General features: G+C 45.5%; 1 protein-coding gene across 1 annotated transcript in view; it reads right to left on the bottom strand.

Moving 5' to 3' along the window:
- The window catches only part of ZNF704 (zinc finger protein 704), a 266,656-nt gene extending 253,230 nt beyond the window's left edge, over positions 1 to 13,426 (bottom strand). The window contains exon 1 of the mRNA XM_047783687.1: positions 12,763 to 13,426. Coding sequence (XP_047639643.1) covers positions 12,763 to 13,263 — 501 coding nt within the window. The 5' untranslated portion in view covers positions 13,264 to 13,426. The remainder of the gene's footprint in view (positions 1 to 12,762) is intronic.
- Between the last annotated feature and the right edge of the window lie 8,918 nt (positions 13,427 to 22,344).

The raw sequence follows: 22,344 nt of genomic DNA, 5'->3' as shown, positions 1-22,344 counted from the left end.
AAAAAAGAAAGAATATCCCATATCTCCAGTCTCCCACATTAGACCCATCACAGAGCCTGAAGTTAGCACTTTTTAAACTTCACTCACAAGAAAGGTATTCACAGATAAACAAGTGAAAAGTCACCACATAAAATACTCCTTTTTTAAAGAAACTTGATGCTAAAGAAATAAGGAGCTTTATGGGAAGAAAAATTTCAAAGCTTGCATGACTCACTAGCCATATCTTAACTTTTCTATGTGTATATAATCTTATTTGTGTAATAATGCTTTTTTTTTTTTTTTTAGGGCTGCAACCGCTGCATATGGAGGTTCCCAGGCTAGGGGTCCAATCGGAGCTACAGCTGCCAGCCTATGCCAGAGCCACAGCAATGCCAGATCCTTAACCCACTGAGCAGCGAGGCCAGGGATCGAACCAGCAACCTCATGGTTCCTAGTCAGATTCGTTTCCACTGTGCCATGGCGGGAACTCCCAATAATGCATTTTTAGTTATTTATCCCAAGGATAAGCCACTTATCTCTAGATTTCCCATTTAGAAAAATTATTATAAATCAGTATTCCCAAAATGTATCCCAAAGGAAAGATACTCTAGGGGAATAAAAAGGCTCTGTAGTCCAATAAATATGTAAATACCACAATTTATATTCACCTGCTTAGAAACTCAAAATGACCCTTGGCATCGAGGGTCAATAAATTATTGATAGGTAAATAGATGGTGCACTACTCTTTGAATTTTTTCTACATTCAAAACATTCGATAATTCAAAAAAAAGGCTCTCTTTTTAACTGGAATTTCCCCAAGTTCCTTAACCACAGAGTCCTTTTCTCCCTCTTCCAGATAGCTCCCAATAGTAGAAGGAGGTAGAACACGAGTTCAGACGTTTACTTTGGGTTATGCACCCCCATCCACCCAAAGAACAAAGAAGGACTTCTTCACCAAACAAAAGTACAACAGGTCCCAGACACCAATGCCAAGAAGGATGGAAAGGGCAAATCCACGCCCCAGAGGATCTCAGCCACATGCAAGTTAGAGGAGAAAGATGACATCACTGTATTTCCACCGCAGGTTTTCAGCACACATATTCAGCCTGTGTGGTGAGCCTTTTCCCGCTGCTTCGGCCGGTGGTCAGGGTTTTTCCAATATAAAAGCTAGAGATCTGAACAGACGGATGAACATAAGAGAGAGAATGTTTTGGTTCTCTTTGCACAAGTAGATAAATGACTCACAGCTTCCTGAGCTGAAAGGGAAGATGCTCGCTCACCACTGATACAATGGAACACCACAGAGTTCAGATGAACTGCTTCACTTCAAGAAGCATCTCTCTGAAATACCTTGGTGGCATGGAACAAGGGGGAGGCTGCAACACTCAAAAACAACTGTGGCATTTTGGATCCTTGAACAAAGTTTTACAAAAGATTCCTTCCTGGAATCTACAAGGAAATAAAAGCAATAAATTTCTATCCATGTCTAATTTAAGGAGGTCTCTGGGCCATTTTTAATAACAATAGGCAATGATAGAACAACAGTATCCCAATTTTGACAACAGCGTAGCACAAAGACATTACATAACTTGATAAGGTGGTACAACCAACCAGCAGGTAGAAAGGCCAGGATGTGAACCCAGAACCTGTGTTACATTGCTTCTCGATTTTCACAAAGAAAACAGTGGGGAGGGGAGCAGAGAGCAGGATCATTTGCTTTGACTCAACCATGTTGCCTCCTCCCTTATTGACAAGCCCATAACAAAGGTCATATTCATGGGCTAAAATTATCCTAAGTGAAATAAACCAGACAGAAAAAGACAAATACTACATGGCACCACTTATACGTGGAATGGAAATAAAAAGTCAAATGCAGAAACAGAAAGTAGAAAAATTGTCGTCAGGGACTGAAAGCTTGGGGAAATAGGGAGAGTTTGGTAAAAGGTATGAACATTCAGCTAAAAGATGAACGAGGTCAGAGTTCTACTGAATAACATGAAGATTATAATTGATAACACAGTACTGTATGATTTAAATTGCTAAGACAGCAGAATTTAAAAGTTCTCACCAAAAAAGAAAAATATGTTAGATGACACATGTGTCAATGAATTAGGTGAAGGGAATTCTTTCACATTTATGTATAGCTAATCATCATGATGGACACTTTAAATATCTTACAATTTTGTCAAGTATATCTCAATAAAGCTAGAAAAAAAATCAAAAAATAAAATTATCCTGTCTGAGGGTTTTATCGTATGATATTTCGAGGCACTTAGTCTCTAAAAAAATTGGATTTAACTTAGAATGTTGGAGCACTTTGGACATTCACTTATTTTGACTAGCCATCCTTAATCAGTCTGCATCAGGGAGATTTCACTTTCACTCAACCTTCCATTATGACAGGAACATAAGGATAGCAAGTGTGTCACTGGTAATTGTCCGATGTATCTCAGAGACCACACATTCTAAGGCAGCCCTTGTGGAGCCATGTACAGGCAGGATGCTTCTCTCTCCCTGCAACTCAAGGCTCCATCGTCTTCCACAAGATGACTGAACCCATCTTGTATGTTACTGCACAGTTCTTACCCTAAAATCTCAGCCTCTCCTTCAAAACTCTAGAGATGAGCCTGTTTCCCCTAGGTAAATTGTAATACTAGATTTTCCAAACAGTACATTTAATGAAGTGTGAGAATTTAATCACTCAAATTCCACTACACAAGTCTCGGCGTTATATTCTGTTCCATTTCATCCAGTAAATGAGAGCAACAGAGGCTATTTGCCAACTTCAGTGATCTAAACCCATCCTTTGACTAGCTTTTCAGGAATTACCTCCTGGCCAAAACATACAATCTTCTTTACATAGACTGGCTACAAACATTTTAGGGTTTAGGGTATATATCAAAATTACATCCCAAAGCGTGGTACCCAAGAAGGGTCTCTTGATCTAATTTTGATCTTGGGGATAGAAAGGAAAGAGGGCTTCAAACCTCTTTTTTTTTGCATTTTAGGGCCTCACCCATGGCATATGCAAGTTCCCAGGCTAGGGGTCAAATGGCAGCTACAGCTGCAGACCTATGCCACAGACACAGCAATGCAGCATCCAAGCCACATCTGCAAACTACACCACAGGTCATGGCAATACCAGATCCTTAAACCACTGATTGAGGCCAGGGATCAAATCCGTGTCCTCATGGATACTAGTTGGATTTGCTACCGCTGAGCCACAATATGAACTCCTGCGAACCTTCTTATAGACAACTTGGTAGCAATTTGCCAGGCTGTGGGCTTCCCAGAAGTGGAAGCTGGTTTATTCACTGTTGTTTCCTACACGCATATCAGGAACATGGCAAGAAAAGGCCCCCAATAAACATCTCCTGAAGGAATGACCAGAATCATGGACAGCAAAACCAAGGAAAATCATTCTCATTGCAGAAATTCATCTAGGTATGAGAGCTGCTAAGTCTTCTTAAATATTTCAGCAAGTCTCATGGAAACCATACATTTACCTTAAAGTGAGACAACACAGGGCAACTAAAAGGTCACGCTTCCTCAGCTTTAAAAGAAGATATCAGGAGTTCCTGTCATGGCTCGGTGGTTAACGAATCCGACTAGGAACCATGAGGTTGCGAGTTCAATCCCTGGCCTTGCTCAGTGGGTTAAAGATCCAGCACTGCCGTGAGCTGTGGTGTAGGTTACAGACGCAGCTTGGATCTCTCATTGCTGTGGCTCTGGTGTAGGCTGGTGGCTACAGCTCCAATTCGACCCCTAGCCTAGGAACCTCTGTATGCCACAGAAGCAGCCCAAGAAATGGCAAAAAGACAAAATAAATAAATAAATAAATAAGGACATCAGGAGTACCCATTGTGGCTCGGGGGTAACGAACCTGACTAGTACCCATGAAGACAAGGGTTCAATCCCTGGCCCCACTCAGTGGGTTAAGGATCTGGCATTGCTATGAGCTGTGGTGTAGGTTGAAGACATGGCTCAGATCCTACGTTGCTGTGACTGTGGTGTAGACCAGCAGCTGTAGCTCCATTTTGACCCCCTACCCCGAGAACTTCCATATGCCGAAGGTGCCGCCCTAAAAAGACAAAAAAAAAAACTGTCTTCTAAGAGTTCCCTGGTGACCTAGTGGGTTAAGGATCCTGCACTGTCACTGCTGTGGCGTAGGGAACTTCTGCATGCTGTGGGCACCACACTGGAGATTAATGTAACTATTTCACAACGAAATGGAGCTCACTTGCTGTTTATTGTCATCTTCTGTGTACACGTGTCCTGTGGGAAGTGCCACAGGGAGGGGGGAGCAGCCCAGACAAGAGTCACGGGGGTCCTGTCCACCCTCCCACAACCACAAGTGAGACCACCTCTCCCTGAGGTACCTGAAGAAGGAAGAACATTCCAGAAATAGAAGCTGAGAAGCAGTGAGTGGTAGGCCACTTGAGGAAATTGAGCTTTTTCTCACCACAACTCCAAGAGAGAGAACTGACCGCAGATCACGGTACACCAAAGACCAACCCAGCAAGGTGGGTGCTAAATTGGGATTGGCAGACCAGGGAGCTAATCCTGGCCCCGCCTGAACTGCTCAGCAGCTCAAGCTGGACAAGGCCATTCACCTTGCATAGTCCCAGCATCCTGAGCACTCAAAGGAGGGTGTTGGGTTACCAGACCATCTCTGTTTCCCTTCCAGGTCCGGGCAGTCGACAATTCAGTGAATGACAACTTTGTCTGGTGGTAGCGCCTGCCTTTCCCTGGAGCCAACACAGACCATTTGCAACACGCATACTTGTTAACAAGTTGGGATTCAGTGCCTGCTGCCCAGTCCCTGCCAAAGGCTTCTTAGAGTCATCTGATAGTCAAGAGATAGTCTAATAGGTGCGCTAATCATCTCTGAAGAGCAGGCACATACGAGGTAGAGTCCACTCGATTAACATTTATTAAGCCCTGAAAGTGGGTGCTTTGACACATATTATCTCACTTAAAAACCTTTCTTCCCAGTTTTCCGCTAGATGAGCTTTTGACTGAATGACAAGCAGTCTTTCACACGCAGGTTTCTCCTGCACTTATTAGCCCAAGACATTCTCAATCCCTTCAGATTCTCTGGCTCCTGTCCCTAAACTAATACACAGCATTGGAGAGCACAGCCCTGAGCCTTGTTATCTCAGCCCCCTATGGTTTTGCCTCCACGGGGTAACAACTTATTCTGGAATCCTTCCTCTGTTAGACAGTCTCCTTGTATTTTTTTTAATTTATTTTATTTTTTTTATTTTTTTAGTCTTTTGTCCTTTTTTAAGGGCTGTGCCTGCGGCATGTGAAGTTTCCTAGGCTAGGGGTCAAATCAGAACTGTAGCCACCAGCTTACACCACAGCCATAGCAACACAGGATCTGAGCCACATCTGTGACCTACACCACAGCTCACAACACCAGATCCTTAACCCACTGAGTGAGGCCAGGGATCAAACCCACAACCTCATGGTTCCTAGTGGGATTCATTTCCACTGTGCCACAATGGAAATTCCGTATCTTTTTTTTTAATTAAACTCTGGTTGAAGATATTGTTTACCTAGTGTTTCTCATTCAAGGGCCAAGGAGGTTAGTATTTTTCTTTTTAGGGGGTGTAGAAGCTTATCATTGTACATAAATGTGTAAGCTTCCTTTATTTATTTATGTTTTTTTCCTTTTATGGCCACATTATGGGAAGTTCCTGGGCCAGGGATTGAGTTTGAGCTGAAACTGCGACCTATACCACAGCTGCAGCAATGCCAGATCCTTCAAACCACTCCAAGAGGCTGGGGATGGAACCTGTGCCTCTGAAATGACCCAAGCTGCTGCAGTCAGATTCTTAATCTACTGCACCACAGCGGCATCTCCTATATAAGTTTCCTTGATCAGAAATTGAAAACTGTGTAATACAAAGTTACTCTTCTCCTCTCATTTAAAGCCTAAATTAAGGTCCATTATAGTAACAAGCATCCAGATACTTAGTAGCATCTATTTCTTGATTTCTTCAGCCTTCCCTGAGCCTTCTGGCTATAAAAGGGCATAAACATTGCAAATAAATAGAAGATTAAAAGTACAGGCTATGGGGAATTCCTGTTGTGGCTCGGAGGGTTAAGAATCTGACTGGGAATGCATACATGTATGTGTAACTGGGTCACCAAGCTGTACAGTAGAAAAAAAAAATGGTATTGGGGAAATACTAAAAAAAATTAAAAACTAAAAAAAAAAAAAAAAAAGAATCCAACTAGTATCCATGAGGATGTGTGTTTGATCACTGGCCTTGCTCAGTGGGTTAAAGGATCTGGCGTTGCAGTGAGCTGTGGTGTTGGTCGCAGAAGCAGCTCAGATTCCATGTTGCTGTGGCTGTGGTGTAGGTGGGCAGCTACAGGTCCGATATGAGCCCTAGCCTGGCAACTTTCAGATGCCACACATGTGGCCATAAAAAGCAAAAAAAAAAAAAGGATAGGGGATGGATGTGGCTTCATGTGTGACTATATAGCCTTAGGTGTGCATTTTATGTCCAAGTCAGTATACCCAGCTGGAGAACGGGGTCAGGTTGATTCCCAAGTCATAATTCCTCATGAGATTCTTCTTCATATAAAGCACATAGCACAGTTCATGGCTTATAAGTATGCAGCAAATATCCATTCACGTTAACATTATTTTAGAATCCAACTTGCCCTGCATTTCATTCTCGTTCTTTGGTTGATTTTATTTGATTCCTCTGTTTTCTTCAATCCATTGACCCATGACTTTTTTGCCAGTCCCTGGCCCCTTGCTGTCCTTACTTTCCTTAGATTCCATAGTCCATTATTACAGCCACAGAAGTGCCAACTCCATCAGCAATATATCTTATCTCTCTCTTTCCATTGCTCACCCTCCTGGCTAAACCACATCTCTGCTGAATCCAGCTCTCCGCTTTGTCTACACAAGACAGCAGAATATAAGGTTTATGGGTACTAGCTCTGGAGTTCGACCGCCCAGGGCTCAAACCCCTGCTCTGCCACCTAATGCTTGTGTATCTTTAAATAAATTGCTTATCACTTTGTAAAATGAGGATGACAATAATAATGCCTGATGTGGGGATATGTGATGAAGGTTAAATGAGACTGTACACTTAGACTTGCACTAGCCATAGTAACTACAAAACTTAATGAACATTAGCTAGGATTCTTTTTGTTATTATTACACTATGCTTGAGCCAATGGAATGAAGTTGGGGAAATCACATACCCAGACAGACTACTTACACTGTACATGTAGAACCACAAACATCAGATGGGCCCTTGATACTGTCTGGCAACTCTGTCTGATTTTCCTGGTATGTTTGCTCTCCTATTCCCCACAGTACGATCTCCTGGCTTTAGCTCCTGCTCCAAATCTCCTTTACTCACAGCTGATGGTCTTTCCTCCTCTTGCAGGAGGGGAACAGAAGCCAGCAGACAAGCGCTACTTTATCTGACCATGACCCGACACCCAATGACCCACATCTGGACTCACTTTCTCTATCTTCTAATTCAGGTGGGGAAGGGTCCTTGCTTCTGCTAAAGGCTAGTCCCTATACCTGGGTTCCAGGCCACTCTCCCCTGTGACTTTTCCAAGGAGCTGCCTCCTCCAGTTCTCTTTCTCTGCATTTTTGGTGCTCCTTCATGTGACCCTCAGTGATGCTCACCTCCTGGTTTTCACACCCTTGCAGCATATCTCCTCCTCTGAGATGTGGGTGGAACCCAGGATTCACTTCTAACCAAAAGGATATGACAAAGATGATAGTTATATTGGTACCATAGAGTTATGGTACCTTAAATGTCCATCTCGCCAGCAGACAGGGGCTGACTTGATGAAGGAAGAGGTCATGTTGAGGAAACCATGTAACCACACCCTGCAGGAGGGGAGACAGGGGTGGGAGAAAGAGGCCCTAGGAGCTGAGGGCAGCCTACAGGTAACCAGCATCAAGAAGCTGGATCCTCAGACCTACAAAGCAAGAGAATGAATTCCAAAAACAACCTGAGTGAGCTCAGAAGTGAATTCTTCCCCATTCAAGCCTCCCAATGAGAATACAGCACCCTTAACACCTTGAGGGCTGCCCTGTGAGACTCAGCAGGAGACCTAGCCAAGCCTGGCCCAGACTCTAACCTCCTAAGCCCCAGATACTCTTTGGTCCTAAGCCAAAGAGTATGTGGTACTTTGCTACACAGTAATAGAAGGCAAATACACTTCCTTTACCCAAAACAGACCACACCACCATGCTGTAGTCACTGCACTAGAGCCTACTGTATTCTGTCTTTAAAAATAAAAATCTAGACCATGTGCCCTCCAGATTCTCCTCCTTCTCTCTACTCTCCTTTCCAACAAGAGAGTTTTAAAAGAACTTGAAAGTTTTTTATATGTCTCATTACATCTTCACCTCCAATTACTGCTCAGCCCACTCAGGTCACATCAGTGACTTCACAATCTTCTGTTAAGGATACCAATATGTTCCATATGATCTCATCCAAATAAGCATGCCTCTATCCTTATCTTACTCAGTATCCCAGTGGTACCTGACAGGGTTCACTACTCCCCAGTTTCAGAATGATTTCTTCTCTTGGCTTAGTGGATTTTCCACTTTCCAGTTTTCCTCTGACCTATTTAGCTCCTGTGTCTCCATCGTCTTTAGTGGCTTCTCCTCCCACACCCAAACTTAAGCAGGCTGTGCCCCAGAGTCTGGCCCAAGGCTGTCCTCCGACCTGCTACACTCACTTTCCCGTCCCCAGCATTAAATGACATCTACGTGTCTCCCCGCTTTTTCTCTCAAGCCCTAACCTCTGCTCTCAGCTCCATAGCCTACAGCCCTCTGCCCACTTGCACTTTCCAGTGCATGTCTAAGCATCATCTCAGACTTTACATGCCCCAAACAGAATACCTGATTTTTCCCCTCACAAACAGCCGTATTCTCCCAGTTTTCCCAATCTCAGCAAATGACACATCTAGCCAACCTTTACATCGGGGCCTTATCCCGGATTTCTTTCTTCTGTCACCAGCCCCCACCGCCCCCCCACACACACCTAATCCATCAGCAAGTTATCATAGGTAGATCTTCACAATGGATCCTGAATTTGTTCTCTCCTAACTCCACTCTTAGTCCAAACTGCCCTCAGCTCTCACAGGGACTGCAGTAATCACCACCTAACTGGCCCTCCTGCTTCTCCCTGCTGTTCTCTATCCTCTACACAATGCAACTTTATTAAAAATACAAAGCAGGAGTTCCCTGGTGACCTAGTGGTTAAAGGATCCAGCGTTGTCATGGCTGTGGCTCGGGCCTGATCCCTGGCCCAGGAACTTCTGAATGTTCTGGGCACTGCGAAAGAAAACAAAAACAACCACTTTGCATGTCTTCACTGCTTAAAACTTTTCAAGGATTTCGTATTCTACTTTAAAAAGGCCCACCAAGGGAGTTCCCTCTCTGGCACAGTGGGTTAATGATCCCACTCGTCTCTGCTGTGTTGCTGGTTCAATTCCTGGTCCCATGTAGCTGTGGCATAGGTCACAGCTCTGGCTTGGATTTGATACTTGGCCCAGTAACTTCCATACACTGCCCATGTGGCTGAAAGAGGGGTGTTGGGAGGCCCACCAGGGAGTTCTCTTGTGGCACAGAGGGATATCGATCCAGCATTGTCACTGCAGTTCCTTGGGTCACTGCTGCGGTGTGGGTTCAATCCCTAGCCCAGCCCAGGAACTTCCACATGCCACAGAAATAGCCCAAAAAGGGGGGGGGGGAGGAGGTGGGGAATTCCCTTCCTGGTATAGCAGAAACTAATCTGACTACTATCCATGAGGATGTGGGTTTGATCCCTGTCCTTGCTCAGTGGGTCGGGGAACTGGCATTGCCATGAACTTTGGTGCAGGTTGCAGATGTGGCTTGGATCCCACGTTGCTGTGGCTGTGGCACAGGTAGGCAGCTGTAGCTCTGACATTCGACCCCTAGCCTGGGATCCTCCATATGTTGAGGGTGTGGCCCTAAAAAAAGCAAAAGGCCGGGACCATGTTGCTGGCCTTTATCTGCCTCCCTGACATACATCTAGTTCTAGCCTCACGCACTCTTTTCTCTTTCCCACCTCAAGCCATCTGCAATAGTTATTCCCTCTGCCTGGAAAGATCTTCCCAAGCTGCCTGTCTCTGATCTTAGAACAAATGTCTCTTCCTTGGGAGTTCCCTTTGTGGCTCAGTGGAAACAAATCTGACTAGTATCCATGAGGATGTGGGTTTGATCCCTAGCCTCACTCCCCCTCCTTGGGAGTTCCCTTTGCGGCGCAGTGGAAACGAATCAACTAGTATCCATGAGGATGCAGGTTTGATCCCTAGCCTCACTTGATCCTTCGGGTCAAGGATCTGAAGTTGCCATGAGCTGTGGCATAGGTGCAGAGGAGGCTCAGAACCCACACTGCTATAGCTGTAGCATAGGTTGGCAGCTGTAGCACACACTGGACCCCCAGCCTGGGAACTTCCATATGCTGTGGGTGTGGCCCTAAAAAGCAAAAAGAGAGAGAGAGAGAGAGAAACAAACAAATGCCCCCCTCCCCCTACTAACTTTCTCCTTCTCCTCCTAGATTTCATGATTTCCCTCATCCCATGCATAGAAATCTCCAGTGCCATGCTTATTTATTTGTTTGTTTGACTGACTTGTTCTGGCTCCTCTTACTAGATGTAGGCATCTGGAAGGTGCTTATTGCTGTGTTCTAGACTGGTACCTGGCACATGCTAGGTGCTCAATAAATATTTGAATATATGAATGCATAAATATGCATAAGATATTGACATGCTCACATGCATTAGAATAAAATGAACCTGGGAGTTCCTGTGTAGCTCAGCAGGTTAAGGACTCAGCATTGTCACTGCAGCCACTTGGGTCGCAGCTGTGGCACAGGTTCAATCCCTGGCCTGGGTACCTTCACATGCTGCGGGCAAGGCCAAAAAAAATATTAAAGAATAAAAATGATCCTGTTCTATTCATGAGAAAGCCTCTTCAGAAGCAGTGTCAAGAATGTTTTAAAGCAGTAAAAGATTGTAAAAATTATACCTCAAATGACTCAATATATAAATTCCTAAAAAGTTATGGGCAAAACATTATAAAATGAAGCCCATTTTGAAAGAATTTAATGGAAATTTGTTTGGAGATATGAAAAATCTTTTTTGATAGCGTGAATTATCACACCCTAGTTCTTTTGTTTTTATAGATTTGGGTTGTGGTTTTCTTTTCCTACATTGGGTTTGCTTTGATCACAGAGCATAAATTATAATTAATTTTTCTATCACGATTTGTGCAACTGCTGTTCAAATCACAAGGCATCTTTTCAGCATTTCTGGACAAAAATGCTAAGGAGTCTCTACTCTTGTTACTTAATGTCACCAATGCCATGTGACTTAATTCCAAACCCAGCTATATCCTCCAGTGACACAATGCAGGCTTTTTATTCGACCATGGTAATGAGTGTGTTCATGGTCTGGGTTCCAACAAGCAACTGTCAAAAACTATCATCCCAAGTGACTACTGGCTGGAAATTTCTCACTCCCAGAGCTGGTACTTCCAGGGTGGTCTAGGAAAGAAATTTGGGCCATGTCTACTCTGGGGCTATTCTAAATGCTGATGTTTAACATTTCTTTGCAACTGCAATTTCATGCTTTGAGGAGCTGACTTTTTTTCTGCAAGCCCCTGACAATTTTTTATAGTCTATATCTATTGACTTCATTTGTTTATGTGTTTTTCTTTCTGATATACAACAACTAGTAGTTATTCTGTTGATTTTAAGCACCACTCTTCAGAAAAATCGCTCACTCCATAGCTTACCACTTGCTGCCCTCAAAACTTCTTAGCAACATACACTGTGCATGAACCTCAACGTGGTTGGCTTTGTCCAATCACATGCCTGAAAGCCCAGCCAGTCAGTTGTGTAATAATAAACCCCTTATCTCCTGAAGATACACAAACGGAAAGATCTCTAGGTGCTTCAGTGCACAAGGGACTTCTCTAGAATTCTCAACAGAAACTCACATCCATTTTAAATGCCAATTTCCACACACACACACTTTCTCTGATTTCCTCTTTTTCTCTCATCTGCAATGTCGAAGAGAGGGGAAAAAAAACCCAAATGCTAAACAATGTCGAGTTTAAACGCGCGGTGGTGGGGTAGCGGGTACTGCCAAAACCTGCCAACAAAATGCAGATACAAACCCAGGGCTTGCTTTTTGCTGTACTGGGTTTACCGGTTCCCTTACAGGCGCTTGTTATGGAAACTCATCCACAATTGTTCTTGGATGCAGACGGGGTTGAGAGATTGACAAGAGAAGCTGTTTGCTAGTTTCTATGAGCTTGACTAGCCCTCAGAATACGAGGAGGTGGACACTCGGGCTTCCTCAGGAAAGAATACCCCCTCTCACTGCCTCCTACCTCGCCTGTCCTCACCCGGCGCAGGTCCCGGCGCAGACCTGCGCCTACCTGGTCCCAACTCCAAGTTCCCCGCCTCACCGGGGAGAAGCGTCCTTTGCCCGCACTCACACCGGACAGCGCAGCCGCCCCTGCCCGGGAGGAAAGGGGGAGCGGCCGCCGGGAAAGGTGCTGGGGCCCGAGCGATGAGCTCATCAGTCCCCTCGCTCTGCCCCGCGCGGCCGCCTGCGCCGCCGGACACACCCCTCCGGGCCCGGCCTCTGCGGTCGCCGGTCCCGGCCTCAGCCCGCACCGCGCCGGGGCCCCAGGCCCCTGCCCTCCCCGCGCCAGTGGGTCCCGCGCGCGCCCCCGGACCCTGCACGCACCTTCAATGTGCCCCGGGCCGGGCCCTTGGGAAGCGCGCGGCCGGGGCCGAGGGCCACGAAGCGTTCCTCGGCGTCCTCGTCGTCGTCTTCGCCGTCCACCACCTCGACGACCACCTCCTCGTCCTCGTCTTCCTCGTCGTCATCCTCCTCCTCCGCTCCCCCTCGGGGCTTTGCCTGTACCCGCCCGAGCCCCCTCCGCCGCCTGCTCCCGCCTTCCTCGTCCTCGTCTTCCTCCCCTAGCAGCAGCAGCACCGGAGACGAGGCGGCGGCGGCCCCGGCGGCCCGAGGGGGGCCGGTCCCGGCGCTGCGCGGCGTTGGTAGCGGCGGCCTCCAGCTCTCCGGGGCCGGCGCCGGGGCCGGGGCCGGGGCCGGGGCGGGGGGCGGGAGCCCAGGCAGCGCGCCTTCCCGGGCCGGCGCGGGCGCGGGGCCGGGCGGCTGCAGCGCGGCGCTCCCCCGGCGGCTGCCCAGGCTGGAGCGCTTGGCTAGACGCCGCGCCTGCATGCCTGACCGCGGGCTGCCGGCCGCCGCCGCGCGGAGCCGGAGAGTTTGTCACCTCCCCCCTCCTCCTCCTCCTCCTCTTCCTGCCCGGGCGGCCGCTATGGTCGCAGGCGCGCGGGGCTGCGGGGAGCTGCGGGGAGCTGCGGGGGGCTGCGGGTGCCGCCTCCCCGGGCCGCCAGCTGCCACTGGCTGCAGAGACGCGGGCGCCGCCTTCGCTGGACCGGCCTGCGGGGACGCCGGCGGCCGGCGGCTACGGCGGGGCGGCGCGGCGGCCGCGGGCGGGGGTGGGTGTGAGCGAGCGGCGCGCTGCCGCCTCCGCCGCCGCCGCCGCCGCCCCGGAGCCACGGGCCGCGCTGCGCTCCATGCGGCCGGCGGCCGGGCCCGCGCGCTCCGGGCCTACAGCTGCTGTCTCCAGGCGCGAGCTGTTTGTGTTGTGTATTTTCCACCACCGCCCCCCTCTTCGCGAGCCATTCCTCGCAGCCCTCCGGTCCCCCCGTGCAGACAAAACCCGGACTGGATTTATTTCCCCTACCCAAAGCCTCCGAAAATCGGGTGTTTCCAAGCCTTCAGCCCAGCCGGGGAGGGGGGCGGGGGGGGGGCACGCTTAACCCGTGGCTGCTTATTCCTTTTTCGAGGGAGGAGGATCGACTTCGCGGGAAGTAAGGTTGTTGGTCAAAGTCTGACTTTGAAGGGAGAGATTTGCCGCAAGTCGTTTAATGGTCTACCTGGCAAGGCGACTTACTCTTGAGCTTATGTGACATCAGCAACGGTGTACCAACTCGAGATTTGGGGTCAGCTCCTAACATGAATCATCAGACTCATTTGGTTGTTTGAGGTTCTGTTTCATGACATTGCCTGCTTTGAACACACCATTCTAGGCCCTGCCTGTTGGGCTCTCTTGGCACTGTGCAAAGTCTTGCAGCTTCTCGTTCTGCATTTTTACCTTGAGTGCCTGCTTGTAACAACTCAATTCCAAGAAGGCCGTGGGCTCTCACCAGTCAACGTGTAGATTACTGGCCCTTGGAGAAATCAAACAGGATGGGGAGGGGGCGGCTCAGTAATTACTTGAGGTTGTTATTTTAAAAATTAATGTGAAGTATGATCAAGTATGGAAACCAAGCGCATAAGCCAGCTGGACACAGAACTAAGGACATTGTCCGTTTCTAAGGATTTTTAGGTGTGAGGAAGAGAAGTCATTTGCTATTGTTTGGGTTTAGCAAACAGTAATTAATGCCACATAAGCAAACAGCTTGTATCGTAAGCGGTGTTCTTTGTACTGAAATCACAAGCCAAGTTCCACCTCTGTAGGTGAGGGCTGAGGAGGATCTCACTCATCAAATACTATTGCAGGTGCCTCCAGGAGACTAGTGTAAACGATGTCCCCACCCTCAGCTCCCTCTCACGGTAATGACTGTGGGAGATTAAACATCACGCGCCCTGTTAGACACTTGAAGGCAGCTCATTAAATGTTCACTCAGGGTGGCTTCCAACTGTTGAGCATTTCCACTGGGATGGTGACAGAGATTCTAAAATGAACTTTCTTTTCTCCCTGAATCAGATTAGCTTCCTGATATACCCATCCGGCTAATGACACTCTCATTATAATCATTAGGGCCCAAAATAGCGGTATCATGTTAACTCTCTTCTCTAGCTTATTCCTAGAGGCAGTTCCCCACAAGTCCACTCCATTGTTCTCTGTGAACTGCCTCTTGAATGCACCCCTTCCTTTCCATTCCTAAAGCTCCTACGAAAATTTCATGACAACAAAAGTGAAAGTTTCAGAAGTTCCCATTGTAGCTCAGCAGGTAAAGAACCCAACATAGTATCCTTGAGGAGGCAGGTTTGATCCCTGGCCTTGCTCAGGGGGTTACGGATCTGGCATTGCTGCAAGCTGTGGCATAGGTCACAGATGCGGCTCCAATCCAGCGTTGCTGTGCCTGTGGCGTAGACCGGCAGCTGTAGCTCCAATTAGACCCTTAGCCTGGGAAATTCCATATACCTCAGGTGTGGCCCTTAAGAGAAAAAAAAAAAAAGTGAAAGTTTCCAACAGGCTCTCTACATCCAGTTTCTCAATAACACACCCTCCCCGACCCTGTGCAGACAGCCATCTGATGCATCTTCCCCTAACTTCATTCAGATCAAGACATTTTCCCCTTGAACTTTTCATTGGTGAATATTCCATTGCAGAATTTAGAAAGAGAAAACAAAATGGTTTGAGCATCCTAAGAGGTGGGTGTGCTTGATCAAAGCTTGGAACATCAGGGGTCAGTCAAGAAGGAAACTAATCAGTGTCAGTGAGTGTTTTCAGAGAAGGGAAGAGGGTCACTGAAAGGGTTTCATCTCATCTGCAAGAAATTTACCTTGGTTAGTTTGGGATATGATTTTAGAGAAAGGCAATAGGGTCTTTCTCTGACCAGGAAGAATAAAGATCAGAGGAAAAGCATTGGCTGACAGATACAGGGAAAGTGGTAGAGGGGAACAAAGGTGTTAGTCAAGTGGACTAATGGTTAAACACATGGTCTTGGAGTATCTGTCATGGCTCAGTGGTAACGAACCCTGCTAGGATCCATGAAAATACGGGTTCAATCCCAGGTTCTGCTCAGTGGGTTAAGGATCCAGCATTGCTGAAAGCTGTGGTATAGGTCAAAAATGTGGCAGCTTGGATCCCACGTTGCTTCGGCTGTGGCATAGGCTGGCAGCTGTATCTCTGATTTGACTCCTAGCCTGGGAACTTCATATGCCATGGGTGTAGCCCTAAAAAGCAATAAACAAACAAGCAAACAAACACATGGTCTTGAGAACCAGAGTATCTGGGTCTGAATCTTGGCTCTGGAATTTACCAGCCACATGCCTTTAGTCATTCTCTCTGTGTCTCAGTTTCCTCATCTGTAAAATGGAAATAATAGCAATACCTATTTATTTATGGGTTTTTTTGGTCGCACCCACGGCATGCAGAAATTCCCAGGCCAGCGATGGAACCTGTGCCACAGCAGTGACCCGAGACACGGAAATGGCAATGCTGAATCTTTATCCTAATGAGCCACGTGGGAATTCCAGTAGTACCTGTCTAACAGTAAACGTGTTTTGTAGGATAATGAGTTAATATATGTAATCATTTTAGAAAAGTGCCTGGCCACAGGGAAGGTCTATACAAGGGCTTGTATACACACACACATATATATATACACACACGTATACACACACGTATACACACACACACATATATATATACACACACATACACACACACACATATATATATACACACACATATACACACACACACACACATATATATATGTGTTTTTCTTTTTGCACCTGCACCCATGGCATATGGAAGTTCCCAGGGTAGGGGTCAAATTGGAGCTGCAGCTGCCACCCTACACCACAGCCATAGCAATCCCAGATCCAAGTGGCCTCTGCGACCTACACCATAGCTCATGACAATGCCAGGTCTTTAACCCATTGAGTGAGGCCAGGGATCAAACCTGAGTCCTCATGAATGCTAGTTGGGTTCATTACCACCAAGCCACAACAGGAACTCCAAGGGCTGGTTATATTAAATGAATGGTGGTACATAAACGAAGGGGTTTGTGGGTGCTGTCAAAGAATAACAAAGCAGCTCTATTTGAACAAGCTCAGAACCATCAGTAACTACAAGAACCTGCTTTTAAAGCCCAACTACATCTTATCAATGGGCTATTGACAGTACAAAGATAAGCTTTTTATGTCTAAAATTGCCATAGATGATGCTCTCTGTGATCTCCTGAAAACTGAGAGGAAATACAGAATAAAGTGAGTTAGTGACTGGTATTTGTGGTTTAGTGGAAAAGGTACTAATTTACACCATTGCACTTTCTTCCAAAATCACTATAGGTGTTTGGAAATCAGCTTGTTCTTTCTCTTGGGCTACCTCGGTAGAGCCCACACAGCCATTCCCTGGTCCCATTGGGTCTGAGAGGCTGCCCTCTGCATGGGAGAAAAGGACTGACCTTGGTGTTGGGACCATCAAGTTAAGGCCAATGTCGTAAGAGGTTTGGCCCAAGCTGGGCTCTGAGGGAGGAGAAGGATCTAGATGGGCATGTAGAGCAGCATTATCCAGGCAAGTTCAAGCCACTGCAGGCCTGCCTTGTGAAGTCAGAGCCCAGGTAGCAAGAAGTAAAGTCAAATCACCTAATTCAAGAACTATGTCCCGACATGGGCTCATGGCACACAGCTCATGGCACTCAGAGGCTCAGAAGTCAAGAAATACCTCGCGACGCAAGCATGTGAGGAGGTGGTGCTGCTTCCCTCCCCTCTGCTCCCTAAACATAAGACATTTTTATTTCCAGTGCTGGGAACGCTTGCCACTGAGGATGAGGTGTGTGCCTCTAAGTCACAGGATAGGAAAGGCACATCTTCCAGAGAGTCCGGTTTAACACGTCACCATTTAAACCTGCCACCTTTCATTCAATACATATTTATTGAGCCCTGCTAAATGCCAGGCATTATTCTTGGCACTGGTGTGCAGCAATGCACAAAAGAACACTCACTGAGGAGCGGGGTAGACAACAACCAAAGGAAATAAATGAATTCTATGTCATAAGCCCTACTGAGGAAAAGAGAGCAAAAGAGTGGGTAGTCAGTGCTGGAGGTTTAATATAAAGAAGCAAATATTTATATTTGAGATTTATTTAATGTATTTATTTTCCTATGTATTATTTTATGTATTATATTTATTATAATGTAATTATTTATTATATTTATTATATAATTACCATACATAGAAACAGTAATTATTTATTATAGTTATTATAATGATTTATTTTATGATTTATTATAATATGTTTATTATATGTATTATATAATTATAAATATAGCAGTTATATTTATTATAATGATCTAGAATTATATTTATTAAAATCTATTATGCTGGGGAGTTCCTGTTGTGGCTCAGCGGAAATGAATTTGACTATTATCCATGATGGTACAGGTTCAATCCCTGGACATGCTCAGTGGGTTAAAGATCTGGTGTTGCTGTGAGATGTGGTGTAGGTTGCAGATGCAGCTTGGATCCTTCATTGCTGTGGCTGTGGCATAGGCTGGCAGCTACAGCTCCAATTAGACCCCTAGCCTGAGAACCTCTATATGCCATGGCTGTGGCCCTAAAAAAACAAACAAAATCTATTATGCTATGTTTAATATGTAATATTTCCTATTATATTTAATATAAATAAATGTGTTAAAACACGTCTAAGGGAGTTCCTGTCGTGGCACAGCAGAAACGAATCCGACTAGGAACCATGAGGTTTCGGTTAGATCCCTGGCCTTGCTCAGTGGGTTAAGGATCTGGCATTGCCATGAGCTATGGTGTAGATCACAGATGCGGCTTGGATCTGGCGTTGCTGTGGCTCTGGCATAGGCCAGAAGCTGCAGCTCCGATTAGACCCCTAGCCTGAGAACCTCCATATGCCGCGGGTGCAGCCCTAAAAAGACAAAAAGACAAAACAAAAACAAAAACAAAAAAAAGCAAAACACCCCCCCCCCCACATCTAAGGGCAGTATGGATTATAATGTAAGAGTCAAGTGAAACTTGCAGCAGTGGGCCATTTCAGGCATGACAGTGGACTCCATCTTTTTCTCTTGGATAGGATCCATTCTCTGCATCCTGAGAGCTTTGGCTTTATAGCTGAGCAGGGCTGATGAGCAAGATGGAGGATGGGCTTTGAAGTAAGCACCACCCCATAGCCACAGAGCCACTGGCTGCCTTGTGCCTAATTCTGATCTTAAATGATTCTTAGACCTTCAAATTCTGAGCCCCAAAGACACACAAAGCATTTCTTTTTTTTTTCTTTTTTTTTGGGGGGGAGGGGCTGCACATGGCAGTTCCTGGGCCAGGGCCAGGGATCAAACCTGCACCCCAGTAGTGACCCAAGCTGCCACCGTGACAATGCCAGATCCTTAACCCACTGCTACACAAGGGAACTCCAAAGCATTTTTTCTTTTTTACATGTCCTGAGAAAATGTACAAAGAAAATCAGGCTCAATTTAACATTTTGTTCAATTTTTGAAAATCCAAGATTCAGAAAAAGAATAATCACATTTCCCAAATGATGAAGTGTAACCGTAACCAGGGCAGAAATATAACAAATTTTTACCTTCCCGCAAGAGCTCATTTATGTCCTTGAGAACCTTAAATAGATGGATTCCTTAAGAGTAGTGCCTTCTAAAAAGTGTTTTAAAACTAAAAGTAAAAATTTGCCCTTTAAACAAGTTATAAGAGGAGGACTAGGTTAGTTTTTCCACACTTCTGGGAAACTTAAAAAGGATTTCAGATGATGACTGTCATCCCACCTATGTGAAAAACAGCTTAAGGTTAAGAGAATCACGTACCTATTACACCCTTCAGGCTAAAAGCCTGTGTAAGTCAAGCAGAAAACCTTCACTCAGATAAATGTTTCTTCCCTGAGCAATTAACTCAAACCCTCTTTAACAACACAGTGAACTTTCTGCAAATACCTTCCAGAGACTTAGATTTTTTTTTTACAATTTGTAATTATTATTATTTTTAGTGAGTATAAAACTGTAGAATTACTTTCTTTTTATGTAACACAGATTTGCTATTTGGGGGTAGTGTGTGTGTGTGTGTGTGTGTGTGTGTGTGTGTGTGTGTGTGTCAGCAGGGTCGGAGGAGAGATTTTCGTTGTTTCCTGATCATTTTAGTCATCTCCTGTTGTCACTTGAAAGGCAATAGAAAGAACACTCAATTGGGATCCCAGAAGCTTGGGTTCGAATCCTGATCTGGAGATTACTTTCCATAAGACACCAGTTAAGTCCCCTAATCTCTGTAGTGTTCACAATTCTGAGATGAATGTGTTGTATTCTTTAAGGTCTTTCAACACTTTTTTTTTTTTGCTTTTTTTAGGGCTGCCCCTGCAGCATATGGAGGTTCCCAGGCTAGGGATCTAATCGGAGCTGTTGCTGCCAGCCTACACCACAGCCACAGCAACACCAGATCTGAGCCAGGTCTGCAACCTACACCAGAGCTGATGGCAACGCTGGATCCTTAACCCACTGAGCGAGGCCAGGTATCAAACCTCAACCTCATGTTTCCTAGTTGGATTTGTTTCTGCTGTGCCATGACGAGAACTCTAAGGTCTTTCAGCTCTTGATGTAAGATATTGACCTGAAGTATGTTTTAAGTTTAAGATTAAGCCAAATGCCCATTATTAAAGTCCATGAATGGAGTCTAGCAACCTCCTAAGGGTGAGGTCCATCAACCTCACCCTTAATTTCATGGGTCCTCCATGCTTTGCTGAGACTGCAAACATTATGAAATTGTGCAAACACTTGCTACCATCTTATTGTACTAGTTATCTCTGGTAATAAGATGCCCTAATGACCACAAACCAAGTTGTTGCTATTTTATATTATTTGATATTAACATCTCTTTCCACAAAATGAGGACTGCCTCCACCAAAGATGTATATTTACTTCCTACTACTGATATTTTCATATCTCTGAAGATTTGCCCTCATCTTTCTTTTCTGATTGATTTTTTTATTCAAGAGTCTTATGGCACAAGTAACTGAAATCCTACTCACCCTAGAGAAAAAAAGGAGGGAAGGGGTTTATAAGTTTGGGTAACTCAACCACTGATGGGCCTGAATTTGGGAAAAATTAGATTCAGGGCTTATGTGAATGTGATGTGTAGTCCTCTATTTCTGTCTATCTGTGTGTGTGTGTGTGTGTGTGTGTGTGTGTGTGTCACTTGTTTCATTATCTGGTCAGTTAGGACAGGTCATCGGCAGCTCTGGCCATGCCCCCATTAGCTTTGTGACCAGCAGCAAGGACAGACTTTGGGAGTTCCCATTGTGCTGCAGCAGAAACAAAATTCAACTAGTAACCATGATGTTTTGGGTCTGATCCCCGGCCTCACTCAGTGGGTTAAGGATCTGGTGTTGCCAAGAGCTGTGGTGTAGGTCACAGATGTGGCAGGGATCCTACATTGCTGTGGCTGTGGTGTAGGCCTGCAACTGCAGCTCTGACTTGACCCCTAGCCTGGGAAACCTCAGAAAATGACCCTGGACAGCCCTCTGAATTGTGAGTCCACTGTGAGTCCACGTCTGTGGTCAAGGGTGGAGTGCTGTGATTGTCAGAAGTCACCAAATCACATGGTTAATGGGAAAAAAGGATGGTTACTGTCTTGGGCAAAAATATAGCATAAAAGGCTATCATGTCTTATAAATAGAACCAATACTATCCAAAATCTGAGGCATAAAAATAATTCAAAGGGGAAAAGAAAACCTGCATCTATTCTAATCTCCCCAAAGACAACCACTGATATTGTTTTCCTATATTTATTTAAATTTATTTTCTATGCATTTTTTGTTTCATATCATTTTCCACCTGGTATTACAATTTAAGCTTTCACTCGCATATGGCAATATAACTTGTAGATGGATTGTGAGCTAGTAAGGAAAAAAATAAGACATGAACATATTACAAGAAAATGTGCATGAACATTTTTATAAACCCTGGAGAGTGACAGCCATTATAAACAGGATATCAAGTCAGAGCCATAGCAAAATGCTGATAAATTTGGAGTTCTCGTCGTGGCGCAGCAGAAACAAATCCTACTAGGAACTATAAGGTTGAGGGTCCCATCCCATGCCTAGCTCAGTGGGTTAAGGGTACAGCATTGCCGTGAGATGTGGTATAGATCGCAGACTCGGCTCGGATCTGGCATTGCTGTGGCTCTGGTGTAGGCCGGCAGCAGCAACTCCAATTAGACCCCTAGCCTGGGAACCTCCATATGTCTCAAGTGGGGCCCTAAAAAGACAAAAGACAAAAAAAAAGTCTGATAAATTTGACCACACACACAAAAAAAAACACCTTTGAAGTTTATGGCAAAATTACCATTAAAGAGTTTTTTTCCCACTGTTCAACACTTTTTTATGACTTTTATTTTTTCATTACAGTTGATTTATAGTGTTTTGTCAATTTCTACTGTACAGCAGTGACAGTGATCCAGTCATACATATATTATACATACTATTTTTCTCACACTATCCTCCATCATGTTTCATCACAAGTGACTAGATA

Source organism: Phacochoerus africanus, chromosome 6 (assembly GCF_016906955.1).
Source record: "Phacochoerus africanus isolate WHEZ1 chromosome 6, ROS_Pafr_v1, whole genome shotgun sequence".
In the NCBI taxonomy this organism is placed as follows: Eukaryota; Metazoa; Chordata; class Mammalia; order Artiodactyla; family Suidae; genus Phacochoerus; species Phacochoerus africanus.
The sequence above is the reverse complement of the archived record's forward strand: the minus strand, read 5'-3'. Positions and strand labels throughout refer to the sequence as shown.